The sequence below is a fragment of the Bombina bombina genome, chromosome 6, assembly GCF_027579735.1.
Source record: "Bombina bombina isolate aBomBom1 chromosome 6, aBomBom1.pri, whole genome shotgun sequence".
NCBI lineage: Eukaryota > Metazoa > Chordata > Amphibia > Anura > Bombinatoridae > Bombina > Bombina bombina.
Genome location: NC_069504.1, coordinates 602,040,718 through 602,056,512, shown reverse-complemented (window position 1 = coordinate 602,056,512; position 15,795 = coordinate 602,040,718). Strand labels below are relative to the sequence as shown.

Below are 15,795 nucleotides of genomic sequence, written 5' to 3'. Positions count from 1 at the left end.
CCACAGCAGAGCTGTCTATATAGTTCCTCCCTTAGCTCCACCCCCCAGTCATTCGATCGAAGGTACAGGAAGAAAAAGGAGAAACTACAAGGTGCAGAGGTGACTGAAGTTTAAATAAAAAAAATATAATCTGTCTTAAAATGACAGGGCGGGCCGTGGACTCGTCTTACCATAGAAGAAATCAATTTATCAGGTAAGCATAAATTTACTTTTCTTCTATAAAAGGTAAGACGAGTCCACGGATTCATCCTTTACTTGTGGGATACAATACCAAAGCTACAGGACACGGATGAACGGGACAGACAAGACAGATGGCTAAACAGAAGGCACCACTGCTTGAAGAACTTTTCTCCCAAAAATAGCCTCCGAAGAAGCAAAAGGTATCAAATTTGTAAAATTTGGAAACGGTATGAAGCGAAGACCAGCCTTACAAATCTGTTCAACAGAAGCATCATTTTTAAAAGCCCATGTGGAAGCCACCGCTCAAGTAGAGTGAGCTGTGATTCTTTCAGGAGGCTGCTGTCCAGCAGTCTCGTATGCCAAACGGATGATGCTTTTCAGCCAAAAGGCCAGGTAGCCGTAGCTTTTTGACCTCTACATTTTCCAGAATAGACAACAAACAAAGAAGATGTTTGACGGAAATCTTTGGTTGCTTGCAAGTAAAACTTTAAAGCACGAACCACATCCAGGTTGTGCAATAGATGCTCCTTCTTAGAGGAAGAATTAGGGCACAGAGAAGGAACAACAATTTCCTGATTAATATTCTTATTAGTAACAACCTTAGGAAGGAATCCAGGTTTGGTACGCAAAAACCACCTTATCAGCATGGAAAACAAGATAAGGCGAGTCGCATTGTAATGCAGATAGTTCAGAAACTCTTCGAGCTGAAGAGATAGCAACTAAAAACAGAACTTTCCAAGATAGAAGCTTAATATCTATGGAATGCATAGGTTCAAACGGAACCCCTTGAAGAACTAAATTCAAACTCCATGGCGGAGCAACAGGTTTAAACACAGGCTTGATTCTAACTAAAGCCTGACTGAACGTCTGGAAAATCTGCCAGACGTTTGTGCAGTAGAATTGATAAAGCAGATATCTGTCCCTTTAAGGAAGTAGCTGATAGCCCCTTCTCCAATCCTTCTTGGAGAAAGGACAAAATCCTAGGAATGCTGATCTTACTCCATGAGTAGCCTTTGGATTCGCACCAATAAAGATATTTACGCCATATCTTATGATAAATTTTCCTGGTGATTTGGATGCTGGAACGGTCCTTGAATCAGAAGGTCCTGTCTCAGTGGCAGAGTCCATGGTGGAAGAGATGACATGTCCACCAGGTCTGCATACCAAGTCCTGCGTGGCTACGCAGGTGCTACCAAAAACACAGAAGCTCTCTCCAGTTTGATTCTGGCAATCAAACGAGGAAGGAGAGGAAATGGTGGAAACACATAAGCCAGGTTGAACGACCAGGGTACTGCTAGAGCATCTATCAGTACTACCTGAGGGTCCCTTGACCTGGACCCGTAACGAAGAAGTTTGGCGTTCTGACGAGACGCCATCAGATCCAATTCTGGTGTGCCCCATTGCTGAATCAATTGTGCAAACACCTCCGGATGGAGTTCCCACTCAGCATAATCCCCATTCCACTGTCTGAGCATGCAAAGTTGCAGTGGTCTAAGATGCAAGCGAGCAAACAGAACTATGTCCATTGCCGCTACCATTAAGCCGATAACCTCCATACACTGAGCCACTGACGGCCGAGGAATGGAATGAAGAGCTCGGAAGATGGATAAAAATGTAGATTTTCTGACCTACGTCAGAAAAATTTTCATGTCCACCGAATCTATCAGAGTTCCCAGGAATGGAACTCTTGTGAGAGGGATAAGTGAGCTCTTTTTTACGTTCACCTTCCACCCGTGAGATCTTAAAAAAGCCAACACGATGTCCGTGTGAGACTTGGCTAGTTGGTAAGTCGACGCCTGGATTAAGATAACGTCCAGATAAGGCGCCACAGCTTATGCCCCGCGGCCTTAGAACCGCCAGAAGGGACCCTAGCACCTTTGTGAAAATTCTGGGAGCCGTGGCCAACCCGAAGGGAAGAGCCACAAACTGGTAATGCTTGTCCAGAAAGGCAAACCTGAGGAACTGGCGATGATCTTTGTGGATAGGAATGTGTAGATACGCATCCTTTAAATCCACGGTGGTCATATATTGACCCTCCTGGATCATCGGCAAAATAGTCCGAATGGTCTCCATCTTGAAGGATGGGACTCTGAGGAATTTGTTTAGGATCTTGAGATCCAAAATTGGTCTGAAGGTTCCCTCTTTTTTACCCTTGCCCCTGTTCTGTTTTCGGAACTGGGCAGATCATTCCCATGGTATATAGGTCTTCTACACAGCGTAAGAACGCCTCTCTTTTTGTCTGGTTTACAGACAATTGAGAAAGATGGAATCTCCCCCTTGGGGGAGAATCTTTGAAATCTAGAAGATACCACTGGGTCACGATTTCTAAAGCCCAGGAGTCCTGAACGTCTCTTGCCCAAGCCTGAGCGAAGAGAGAAAGTTTGCCCCCTACTAGATCCGGTCCCGGATCGGGGACTACCCCTTCATGCTGTCTTGGTGGCAGCAGCGGGCTTCTTGGCCTGTTTACCCTTGTTCCAAGTCTGGTTAGGTCTCCAGACTGACTTGGATTGAGCAAAATTCCCCTCTTGCTTTGCGGCAGGGGAAGAGCTAAAGGGACGACCTTTGAAGTTTCGAAAGGAACGAAAGTTATTTTGTTTAAGCCTCATCTTATTCGTCTTATCCTGAGGAAGGGCATGGCCTTTCCCTCCAGTGATGTCTGAAATGATCTCTTTCAGTTCAGGCCCGAATAGGGTCTTACCCTTGAAAGGGATGGCTAAAAGCTTAGCCTTTGATGACACATCAGCAAACCAGGACTTAAGCCATAACGCTCTACGCGCTAAAATGGCAAAACCTGAATTCTTCATTGCTAATTTAGCCAGTTGAAAAGCGGCATCTGTAATGAAAGAATTAGCTAGCTTGAGAGCTCTAATTATATCCAGAATATCATATAATGGGGTCTCAACCTGAAGAGCCTCGAACCAAAAGGACGCTGCAGTAGTTACAGGAACCTTGATGAACAAATATTTTCTTCAGGAGACCCTCTAATTTTTTATCCATAGGATATTTGAAAGGACAACTGTCCTCAATAGGTATAGTTGTATGCTTAGCTAGGGTAGAAATAGCTCCCTCCACCTTAGGGACCGTCTGCCACGAGTCCCGCACGGCGTCTGATATGGGAAACATTTTCTTAAAAGTAGGAGGGGGAGCAAACGGAATACCTGGTCTATCCCACTCCTTAGTAACAATTTCCGAAATCCTCTTAGGGACCGGAAAAACATCAGTGTAGGCAGGAACCTCTAGGAATCTGTCCATTTTACACAATTTCTCTGGAACTACAATAGGGTCACAATCATCCAGAGTCACTAAAACCTCCCTGAGCAATATGCAAAGGTGTTCTAGTTTAAATTTAAAAGCCGTCATATCTTAGTCTGTCTGAGGGAACATATTTCCTGAATCAGAAATCTCTCCCTCAGCCAGAAAATCCCTCACTTCAGAACATTGTTAGGGTACATCGGATATGGCTAATAAAGCGTCAGAGGGCTCAGCGTTTGTTCTCACACCAGACCTACTGCGATTCCCCTGCAACCCAGGCAGCTTAGATACAACCTCTGAGGGTAGTATTCATAACTGCGGCCATATCTTGCAGGGTGAAAGAATTAGACGCAATAGAAGTACTTGCCGTCGCTTGTGCGGGCGTTAACGGTTGTGACACTTGGGGAGAATTAGATGGCATAAACTGATTCCCTTCTGACTGAGAATCATCCTGAGACATACTTTTAGTAGCTAAAATATGTTCTTTACAATTTATTGACCTTTCAGTGCATGAGGGACACATTCTAAGTGGAGGTTCCACAATGGCTTCTAAACATATTGAACATTGACTTTCCTCAATGTCAGACATGTTGAACAGGCTAGTAATCACTACAAACAAGCATGAAAACACTTTATTTAGTGAAAAAAATAACAATCTTAAAAAAACGGTACTGCACCTTTAAGAGAAAAAAGCATATACGTTCTGCAAAACAGCCTAAACATGCACCAAATTTTTCAAAATGTTGTAAGCAGACACAATATATGTAGTTAAGATTGCCCCATAAGGAATTTTAACAATTAACCCTTTAATGTGCAAACCGGATTGAAAATAGGCCCAGATCCGGAAAAAAACACAGTCAGCACCTTGCCACAGCCCTGCTGTGGCCCTACCTGCCCTCAGGGATAGTAAATGTGGGGTTAAAGCTTTGATTTGGCCCAAAACATCCACCAGGGCCCTCAGGAGTTAGAGCTTGCTGCGAGAAACTAACTGCGCATCTGAGGCGTGAAAAACAGAATTTATGCTTACCTGATAAATTACTTTCTCCAACGGTGTGTCCGGTCCACGGCGTCATCCTTACTTGTGGGATATTCTCTTCCCCAACAGGAAATGGCAAAGAGTCCCAGCAAAGCTGGTCACATGATCCCTCCTAGGCTTCGCCCACCCCAGTCATTCGACCGACGGACAGGAGGAATATATATAGGAGAAACCATATGATACCGTGGTGACTGTAGTTAGAGAAAATAATTCATCAGACCTGATTAAAAAAACCAGGGCGGGCCGTGGACCGGACACACCGTTGGAGAAAGTAATTTATCAGGTAAGCATAAATTCTGTTTTCTCCAACATTGGTGTGTCCAATGCAGTGAAGACCAAGTCGCTGCCTTACATATCTGATCAACAGAAGCCTCGTTCTTGAAGGCCCATGTGGAAGCCACAGCCCTAGTGGAGTGAGCTGTGATTCTTTCAGGAGGCTGCCGTCCGGCAGTCTCATAAGCCAATCGGATAATGCTTTTAAGCCAAAAGGAAAGAGAGGTAGAAGTCGCTTTTTGACCTCTCCTTTTACCAGAATAAACAACAAACAAGGAAGATGTTTGTCTGAAATCTTTAGTAGCCTCTAAATAGAACTTTAGAGCACGGACAACGTCCAAATTGTGTAACAAACGTTCCTTCTTTGAAACTGGATTCGGACACAAAGAAGGTACAACTATCTCCTGGTTAATATTTTTGTTAGAAACAACTTTAGGAAGAAAACCAGGCTTAGTACGCAAAACCACCTTATCTGCATGGAACACCAGATAAGGAGGAGAACACTGCAGAGCAGATAACTCTGAAACTCTTCTAGCAGAAGAAATTGCAACCAAAAACAAAACTTTCCAAGATAGTAACTTAATATCTATGGAATGTAAGGGTTCAAACGGAACCCCTTGAAGAACTGAAAGAACTAGATTTAGACTCCAGGGAGGAGTCAAAGGTCTGTAAACAGGCTTGATCCTAACCAGAGCCTGAACAAATGCTTGAACATCTGGCACAGCTGCCAGTCTTTTGTGTAGTAAGACAGATAACGCAGAGATCTGTCCCTTTAGAGAACTTGCAGATAAACCTTTCTCCAAACCTTCTTGAAGAAAGGAGAGAATCTTAGGAATTTTTATCTTATTCCATGGGAATCCTTTGGATTCACACCAACAGATATATTTTTTCCATATTTTATGGTAAATTTTTCTAGTTACAGGTTTTCTGGCCTGAACCAGAGTATCTATCACCGAATCTGAAAACCCACGCTTTGATAGAATCAAGCGTTCAATCTCCAAGCCGTCAGTTGGAGGGAGACCAGATTTGGGTGTTCGAATGGACCTTGAACAAGAAGGTCCTGTCTCAAAGGTAGCTTCCATGGTGGAGCCGATGACATATTCACCAGGTCTGCATACCAAGTCCTGCGTGGCCACGCAGGAGCTATCAAGATCACCGAGGCCCTCTCCTGATTGATCCTGGCTACCAGCCTGGGAATGAGAGGAAACGGTGGGAATACGTAAGCTAGGTTGAAAGTCCAAGGAGCTACTAGTGCATCTACTAGAGTCGCCTTGGGATCCCTGGATCTGGACCCGTAGCAAGGAACCTTGAAGTTCTGACGAGACGCCATCAGATCCATGTCTGGAATGCCCCATAATTGAGTTATTTGGGCAAAGATCTCCGGATGGAGTTCCCACTCCCCCGGATGAAATGTCTGACGACTCAGAAAATCCGCTTCCCAATTTTCTACTCCTGGGATGTGGATCGCAGACAAGTGGCAGGAGTGATCCTCCGCCCATTGAATTATTTTGGTCACTTCTTTCATCGCCAGGGAACTCTTTGTTCCCCCTTGATGATTGATATAAGCAACAGTCGTCATGTTGTCTGATTGGAACCTTATGAATTTGGCCTTTGCTAGTTGAGGCCAAGCTCTGAGAGCATTGAATATCGCTCTCAGTTCCAGAATGTTTATCGGGAGAAGAGACTCTTCCCGAGACCATAGACCCTGAGCTTTCAGGGATTCCCAGACCACACCCCAGCCCACTAGACTGGCGTCGGTCGTGACAATGACCCACTCTGGCCTGCGGAAGCTCATTCCTTGGGACAGATGGTCCAGGGTCAGCCACCAACGGAGTGAATCTCTGGTCTTTTGATCTACTTGAATCATTGGAGACAAGTCTGTATAATCCCCATTCCACTGTTTGAGCATGCACAGTTGTAATGGTCTTAGATGAATTAGTGCAAAAGGAACTATGTCCATTGTTGCAACCATCAATCCTATTACTGCCATGCACTGCGCTATGGAAGGACGAGGAACAGAATGAAGCACTTGACAAGAGCTTAGAAGTTTTGATTTTCTGACCTCTGTCAGAAAAATCCTCATTTCTAAGGAATCTATTATTGTTCCCAAGAAGGGAACTCTTGTTGACGGGGACAGAGAACTCTTTTCTTTGTTCACCTTCCATCCGTGAGAAGTGAGAAAGGCTAGAACGATGTCCGTATGAGCCTTTGCCTTTGACAGGGACGACGCTTGTATTAGAATGTCGTCCAAGTAAGGTACTACTGCAATGCCCCTTGGTCTTAGAACCGCTAGAAGGGACCCTAGCACCTTTGTGAAAATCCTTGGAGCAGTGGCTAATCCGAATGGAAGAGCCACAAACTGGTAATGTTTGTCCAGAAAAGCGAACCTTAGGAACTGATGATGTTCCTTGTGGATAGGGATATGTAGGTACGCATCCTTTAGATCCACAGTAGTCATAAATTGACTTTCCTGGATGGTGGGTAGAATCGTTCGAATAGTTTCCATTTTGAACGATGGTACCCTGAAAAATTTGTTTAGGATCTTCAAATCCAAAATTGGTCTGAACGTTCCCTCTTTTTTGGGAACTACGAACAGATTGGAATAAAATCCCATTCCTTGTTCCTTTATTGGAACTGGGTGTATCACTCCCATCTTTAACAGGTCTTCTACACAATGTAAGAATGCCTGTCTCTTTATTTGGTTTGAGGATAAGTGAGACTTGTGGAACCTTCCCCTTGGGGGTAGTTCCTTGAATTCCAGGAGATAACCTTGAGAAACTATTTCTAGCGCCCAAGGATCCTGAACATCTCTTGCCCAAGCCTGAGCAAAGAGAGAGAGTCTGCCCCCCACCAGATCCGGTCCCGGATCGGGGGCTACTCCTTCATGCTGTCTTGTTAGCAGTGGCAGGCTTCTTGGCCTGCTTACCCTTGTTCCAGCCTTGCATTGGTTTCCAGGCTGGTTTGGGTTGTGAGGCATTACCCTCTTGCTTAGAGGATGCAGAATTAGAGGCTGGTCCATTTCTGCGAAAAGGACGAAAATTAGGCTTATTTTTAGCCTTAAAAGACCTATCCTGTGGAAGGGCGTGGCCCTTTCCCCCAGTGATGTCTGAAATAATCTCTTTCAAATCGGGTCCAAATAAAGTTTTACCTTTGAAAGGAATGTTAAGTAATTTTGTCTTGGATGACACATCCGCTGACCAAGACTTTAGCCAAAGCGCTCTGCGCGCCACAATAGCAAACCCTGAATTTTTCGCCGCTAATTTTGCTAATTGCAAAGCAGCAGCTAAAATAAAAGAGTTAGCCAATTTAAGTGCGTGAACTCTGTCCATAACCTCCTCATATGGAGTTTCTCTACTGAGCGACTTTTCTAGTTCCTCGAACCAGAACCACGCTGCCGTAGTGACAGGAACAATGCATGAAATTGGTTGTAGAAGGTAGCCTTGCTGTACAAAAATCTTTTTAAGCAAACCTTCCAATTTTTTATCCATAGGATCTTTGAAAGCACAACTATCTTCGATAGGAATAGTAGTGCGTTTGTTTAGAGTAGAAACTGCCCCCTCGACCTTGGGGACTGTCTGCCATAAGTCCTTTCTGGGGTCGACCATAGGAAATAATTTCTTAAATATAGGGGGAGGAACAAAAGGTATGCCGGGCTTTTCCCACTCTTTATTTACTATGTCCGCCACCCGCTTGGGTATAGGAAAAGCGTCGGGGGGCACCGGAACCTCTAGGAACCTGTCCATCTTGCATAATTTCTCTGGAATGACCAAATTGTCACAATCATCCAGAGTAGATAACACCTCCTTAAGCAGTGCGCGGAGATGTTCTAATTTAAATTTAAATGTCACAACATCAGGTTCAGCTTGATGAGAAATTTTTCCTGAATCTGAAATTTCTCTGAATATGTGAAAAAGTATGAAGGAATTGTTCAAAAATTACCAAATTTTCACCACAGTGTCTTAAAGCCTTAAAGGTATTGCACACCAAATTTCAGAGCTTTAACCCTTAAAATAACGGAACCGGAGCCGTTTTTCAATTTAACCCCTATACAGTCCCAGATACAGTCTTTGCTAAGACCCAACCAAGCCCTGAGGGGAATACGATACCAAATGATGCCTTCTAAAAGCTTTTTCAGAGATTCTTAGATCCTCACACATGCATCTGCATGCCCTGCTCTCAAAAAACAACTGCGCATTAGTGGCGCGAAAATGAGGCTCAGTCTATGACTAGAAAGGCCCCCTGACTGAAAAAGGTGTCCAATACAGTGCCTGCCGTTTTATAAACGTTCCCCAAGATTATAAATGTCAATTGTTAGCCTAAATTTGAATAATATGCACAAATAAAGCAATCGATTTAGCCCATAAAAATGTCTACCAGTTTTTTAGCCCATAATAAGCCCTTTATTCTGTTTGTTTTTGACTAAGAAAATGGCTTACCGGTCCCCATGAGGGGAAATGACAGCCTTCCAGCATTACACAGTCTTGTTAGAAATATGGCTAGTCATACCTTAAGCAGAAAACTCTGCTAACTGTTTCCCCCAACTGAAGTTACTTCATCTCAACAGTCCTATGTGGAAACAGCAATCGATTTTAGTTACTGTCTGCTAAAATCATCTTCCTCTTACAAACAGAAATCTTCATCCTTTTCTGTTTCAGAGTAAATAGTACATACCAGCACTATTTTAAAATAACAAACACTTGATAGAAGAATAAAAACTACATTTAAACACCAAAAAACTCTTAACCATCTCCGTGGAGATGTTGCCTGTGCAACGGCAAAGAGAATGACTGGGGTGGGCGAAGCCTAGGAGGGATCATGTGACCAGCTTTGCTGGGACTCTTTGCCATTTCCTGTTGGGGAAGAGAATATCCCACAAGTAAGGATGACGCCGTGGACCGGACACACCAATGTTGGAGAAATAGGCCCGGCCCATCTCACTCGATGTCTCCAGCCTCAAAGAACCGCACCAGAGCGGTTATAACTAGCCATGTGGGTTCTGAGACCCAGAAATTAAGCCATGTGTGCCTTCAATAAAGTTGCCCAAAACGTTATTGCCCACAAAACGTTAAAGCACTCCCAGATCATAAAAACGTTTGCCCACAAACATTTACAAGTCAGTGTCAACCATATTTGTAATTGGCCCCTTATGCAAGCTTAGTAATGCTCTTCTTATTAGCTCTAGGATTACTGCTTACCCTTACCCTCCTGGGTATAATGTCAGCCTTTCTGAAATACACAGTCTCTTCAGAAATATATGACTGAACATACCTCACTGCTGCATAGCATGAAAACGTTCCTCACACTGAAGTTTCCTGTACTCCTCAGCCTCTGTGGGAACAGCAATGGAATTAGTTACAAATGCTAAGATCATCATCCTCCAGGCAGCAGTCTTCATCCATCTGCTGCCTGAGAGTAAATAGTACACACCGGTACCATTTAAAATAACAAACTTTTGCTTGAAGAAATTAAAAACTAATATTTTATCACCTCTTTCACTTTACCCTTCCTAGTACTTAGAGTAAGCAAAGAGAATGACTGGGGGTGGAGCTAAGGGAGGAGCTATATAGACAGCTCTGCTGTGGTGCTCTTTGCCACTTCCTGTTAGCAGGAGGATAATATCCCACAAGTAAAGGATGAATCCGTGGACTCGTCTTACCTTTATAGAAGAAATAACAAAAGGGTCAACTTTTAATTAAAAAACAGAACAAAAATCACACCCCAAAAGTAATAAACAGTACTTTTGTACTGATCAGAGTTATCACAGCAATAACACTGATCAGCACTTAAAGAGTTCATTTTTTTTTAATAAAAGACTTAATAAAAAGGGTTGTTTTTCTTCTCTCTCTCTTCTCCTCTCGTGCTCACCTTCCCTCCTTCCTCCTACGTATGTCATTTAAATGGTAATAAAGATGTTCCCCCTTTGAATTCCTGACCCTGGTGGTGTTACCCCGAAAGGTCTCGTTATCTCACGATTATTTAAAAAATGTAATTAATATTCCTTGACTAACTTTTTGAAATGTGTTCCCTTCTAACTTTCAGCTCTAGATGCGATTTCTCATTAGCTGGGGTAACTTATCCTACTTCACTTTATTTTTTGTAACAATACATATGTAAGAACCCCACAGTAAAAGGACTGGGACAATATTACACTGTGGGAGGTAGAATCCTCTCCTTCTCTTATTGATGTACTTGAAAGCAGGGACTTAGCTTTACAAAACAGCTATCTCCTCTGAAGAGCAATCTCCACTTAATTTTGTTATTACAAATTAAATGCTATTCTGTTAAATTCAACAACAAAAAATAAAATAAGGATTTACGTACTGCATTGTGGTTTATTTTTCGATGTACCTATATTTTCCTTAACCCTTTAAGGACACAGCTTTCAGTTTGCTCAATGGTTTTATGACGGAAAAATTCCGTCATATGTCCTTAAGAGGTTAATAAAAAGAATTAAAAAAAAAAAAAAAAAGGTTTTTTTTTTTTTTTATTACAAATGTGTGTAACTCTGTGGGACACTTTGTAGCAGTGATTTCCCTGCCTCTCTTGCCTCAGATCACAGTGAGGAAAGAGAGCAAAGGGAGGTTCCAATCATTGGCTGTCACATTGTATTAGTGACTGGTTGTCACTGTAATCCAACGCACCGATTGGCTCCAGTGGGACTGCCTGAGTTGCCAGGCAAGTCCCAGCGTCGGATCCTGTGTGGTAAGTACCACGGGGGGAGCGGGAGGCCATAGAAGTTAGGGCATTCCATGCCTTAGTAACTTTGTTAAAGCCCAGGGTTTTCGGGACGGCATGGAACATCCTAACATTGTTAACGATTAAAGGGCCATAATGCCAAATGTTTAAACACTTGAAAGTGATGCAGCATAGCTGTAAACATAGCTGTAAAAAACCTGAACATCTCTATGTAAAAAAAGAAAGATATTTTACCTCAAAAGTTCCTCAGTAGCCACATCCCATTGTAAAGGACTTGTAAGCAGCATATCAGTTTGTCTGTCCTGGGACAGCTGAAGGGATGAGCCTCGTGCACTCTCATCTTCCCTATTCAGTGTATGGAAGTTTACAATGAAATCTCATGAGAGTTAAATCAAATCTCATGAGATCACAGTAAAAGAGTTCATGACCTCAGCACTGCTGATGCTGATTGGATGCTGTTAATTTCTTCATTTTTTTTTTTTTTACCTGCAGCTGGGAACAGCTGAGTATAAGTTTTTACACAGAACTTACTCTGCTGAGCTGAGGAAATTGTGAGGTAAAATATCTTCCTTTTTTACATAGAGATGCTCAGGTGCTATTTTCCGGTCAGCTTTTTACAGTTATACTGCATCAGTTTCAAGTGATTTAGCATATGAGTATTATGTCCCTTTAATAAAAAAATATATCATCTCTCACCTGCTTGCTGAAGATTCTGATCCCTGAGGATTCCTTTACACACAAGCAGCAGAGAAGTCAGACATGGAACCAAAGCTGGACTCTTAGGGTATTCACACAGCGTCTTAAGGCAGTACTGAAGCCAGAGGTCATTCACTTCAAACTTGGGAATGAGGAATAATGAATATCAGTGTTAGAACCCACATTAACAAAATTAAAAAAAAAAAATTGCAGTGGCAGCTGAGCAGTCTGTGTGTAACTAAAAAATACATTTATCAGGATATTTTTTTTATTTTTATAAAATTGGTTGATTTCTGGGGGTGTTTTTTTAAAAAAAACAGAATTTATGTTTACCTGATAAATTACTTTCTCCAACGGTGTGTCCGGTCCACGGCGTCATCCTTACTTGTGGGATATTCTCTTCCCCAACAGGAAATGGCAAAGAGCCCAGCAAAGCTGGTCACATGATCCCTCCTAGGCTCCGCCTACCCCAGTCATTCGACCGACGTTAAGGAGGAATATTTGCATAGGAGAAACCATATGTTACCGTGGTGACTGTAGTTAAAGAAAATAAATTATCAGACCTGATTAAAAAAAAAAAACCAGGGCGGGCCGTGGACCGGACACACCGTTGGAGAAAGTAATTTATCAGGTAAACATAAATTCTGTTTTCTCCAACATAGGTGTGTCCGGTCCACGGCGTCATCCTTACTTGTGGGAACCAATACCAAAGCTTTAGGACACGGATGAAGGGAGGGAGCAAATCAGGTTACCTAAATGGAAGGCACCACGGCTTGCAAAACCTTTCTCCCAAAAATAGCCTCAGAAGAAGCAAAAGTTTCAAATTTGTAAAATTTAGAAAAAGTGTGCAGTGAAGACCAAGTCGCTGCCTTACATATCTGATCAACAGAAGCCTCGTTCTTGAAGGCCCATGTGGAAGCCACAGCCCTAGTGGAGTGAGCTGTGATTCTTTCAGGAGGCTGCCGTCCGGCAGTCTCATAAGCCAATCGGATAATGCTTTTAATCCAGAAGGAGAGAGAGGTAGAAGTTGCTTTTTGACCTCTCCGTTTACCAGAATAAACAACAAACAAAGACAAAGTTTGTCTGAAATCCTTAGTAGCTGCTAAGTAAAATTTGAGAGCACGAACTACATCCAAGTTGTGCAACAAACGTTCCTTCTTTGAAACTGGATTAGGACACAAAGAAGGCACAACTATCTCCTGGTTAATGTTTTTGTTAGAAACAACTTTTGGAAGAAAACCAGGTTTAGTACGCAAAACCACCTTATCTGCATGGAACACCAGATAAGGAGAAGAACACTGCAGAGCAGATAATTCTGAAACTCTTCTAGCAGAAGAAATTGCAACCAAAAACAAAACTTTCCAAGATAATAACTTAATATCAACGGAATGTAAGGGTTCAAACGGAACCCCCTGAAGAACTAGGTTGAGACTCCAAGGAGGAGTCAAAATTTTGTAAACAGGCTTGATTCTAACCAGAGCCTGAACAAAGGCTAGAACATCTGGCACAGCTGCCAGCTTTTTGTGAAGTAACACAGACAAGGCAGAAATCTGTCCCATCAAGGAACTTGCAGATAATCCTTTTTCCAATCCTTCTCGAAGGAAGGATAGACTCTTAGGAATCTTAACCTTGTCCCAAGGGAATCCTGCAGATTCACACCAACAGATATACCAAATTATGTGGTAATTTTTCTGGTTACAGGCTTTCAGGCCTGAACAAGAGTATTAATAACAGAATCTGAGAACCCTCGCTTTGATAAGATCAAGCGTTCAATCTCCAAGCAGTCAGCTGGAGTGGGTCGAACGGACCTAGAACAAGAAGGTCTCGTCTCAAAGGTAGCTTCCATGGTGGAGCCGATGACATATTCACCAGATCTGCATACCAAGTCCTGCGTGGCCACGCAGGAGCTATCAAAATCACCGACGCCCTCTCCTGATTGATCCTGGCTACCAGCCTGGGGATGAGAGGAAACGGCGGGAACACATAAGCTAGTTTGAAGGTCCAAGGTGCTACTAGTGCATCCACTAGAGCCGCCTTGGGATCCCTGGATCTGTACCCGTAGTAAGGAACTCTGAAGTTCTGACGAGAGGCCATCAGATCCATGTCTGGAATGCCCCACGGTTGAGTGACTTGGGCAAAGATTTCCGGATGGAGTTCCCACTCCCCCGGATGCAATGTCTGACGACTCAGAAAATCCACTTCCCAATTTTCCACTCCTGGGATGTGGATAGCAGACAGGTGGCAGGAGTGAGACTCCGCCCATAGAATGATTTTGGTCACTTCTTCCATCGCTAGGGAACTCCTTGTTCCCCCCTGATGGTTGATGTATGAACTTGGCCCTCGCTAGCTGAGGCCAAGCTTTGAGAGCATTGAATATCGCTCTCAGTTCCAGAATATTTATCGGTAGAAGAGATTCTACCCGAGACCAAAGACCCTGAGCTTTCAGGGATCCCCAGACCGCGCCCCAGCCCATCAGACTGGCGTCGGTCGTGACAATGACCCACTCTGGTCTGCGGAAGGTCATCCCTTGTGACAGGTTGTCCAGGGACAGCCACCAACGGAATGAGTCTCTGGTCCTCTGATTTACTTGTATCTTCGGAGACAAGTCTGAATAGTCCCCATTCCACTGACTGAGCATGAACAGTTGTAATGGTCTTAGATGAATGCGCACAAAAGGAACTATGTCCATTGCCGCTACCGTCAAACCTATCACTTCCATGCACTGCGCTATGGAAGGAAGAGGAACGGAATGAAGTATCCGACAAGAGTCTAGAAGTTTTGTTTTTCTGGCTTCTGTCAGAAAAATCCTCATTTCTAAGGAGTCTATTATAGTTCCCAAGAAGGGAACCCTCGTTGACGGAGATAGAGAACTCTTTTCCACGTTCACTTTCCATCCGTGAGATCTGAGAAAGGCCAGGACAATGTCCGTGTGAGCCTTTACTTGAGGAAGGGACGACGCTCGAATCAGAATGTCGTCCAAGTAAGGTACTACAGCAATGCCCCTTGGTCTTAGCACCGCCAGAAGGGACCCTAGTACCTATGAGAAAATCCTAGGAGCAGTGGCTAATCCGAAAGAAAACGCCACGAACTGGAAATGCTTGTCCAGGAATGCAAACCTTAGGAACCGATGATGTTCCTTGTGGATAGGAATATGTAGATACGCATCCTTGAAATCCACCTTGGTCATGAATTGACCTTCCTGGATGGAAGGAAGAAGTGTTCGAATGGTTTCCATCTTGAACGATGGAACCTTGAGAAACTTGTTCAAGATCTTGAGATCTAAGATTGGTCTGAACGTTCCCTCTTTTTTGGGAACTATGAACAGATTGGAGTAGAACCCCATCCCTTGTTCTCCTAATGGAACAGGATGAATCACTCCCATTTTTAGCAGGTCTTCTACCCAATGTAAGAATGCCTGTCTTCTTATGTGGTCTGAAGACAACTGAGACCTGTGGAACCTCCCCCTTGGAGGAAGCCCCTTGAACTCCAGAGAATAACCTTGGGAGACTATTTCTAGCGCCCAAGGATCCAGAACATCTCTTGCCCCAGCCTGAGCGAAGAGAGAGAGTCTGCCCCCCACCAGATCCGGTCCCGGATCGGGGGCCCGCATTTCATGCTGTCTTGGTAGCAGTGGCAGGTTTCCTGGCCTGCTTTCCTTTGTT

At 43.6% G+C, this 15,795-nt stretch overlaps 1 protein-coding gene across 2 annotated transcripts in view; it reads right to left on the bottom strand.

Moving 5' to 3' along the window:
- Window positions 1-15,795, bottom strand: part of LINS1 (lines homolog 1) — a 135,681-nt gene that overhangs the window by 77,419 nt on the left and 42,467 nt on the right. For both annotated transcript variants that reach the window (XM_053717601.1, XM_053717602.1), the window contains exon 5: window positions 12,134-12,275. In XM_053717601.1, coding sequence (XP_053573576.1) covers window positions 12,134-12,275 — 142 coding nt within the window. The remainder of the gene's footprint in view (window positions 1-12,133; window positions 12,276-15,795) is intronic.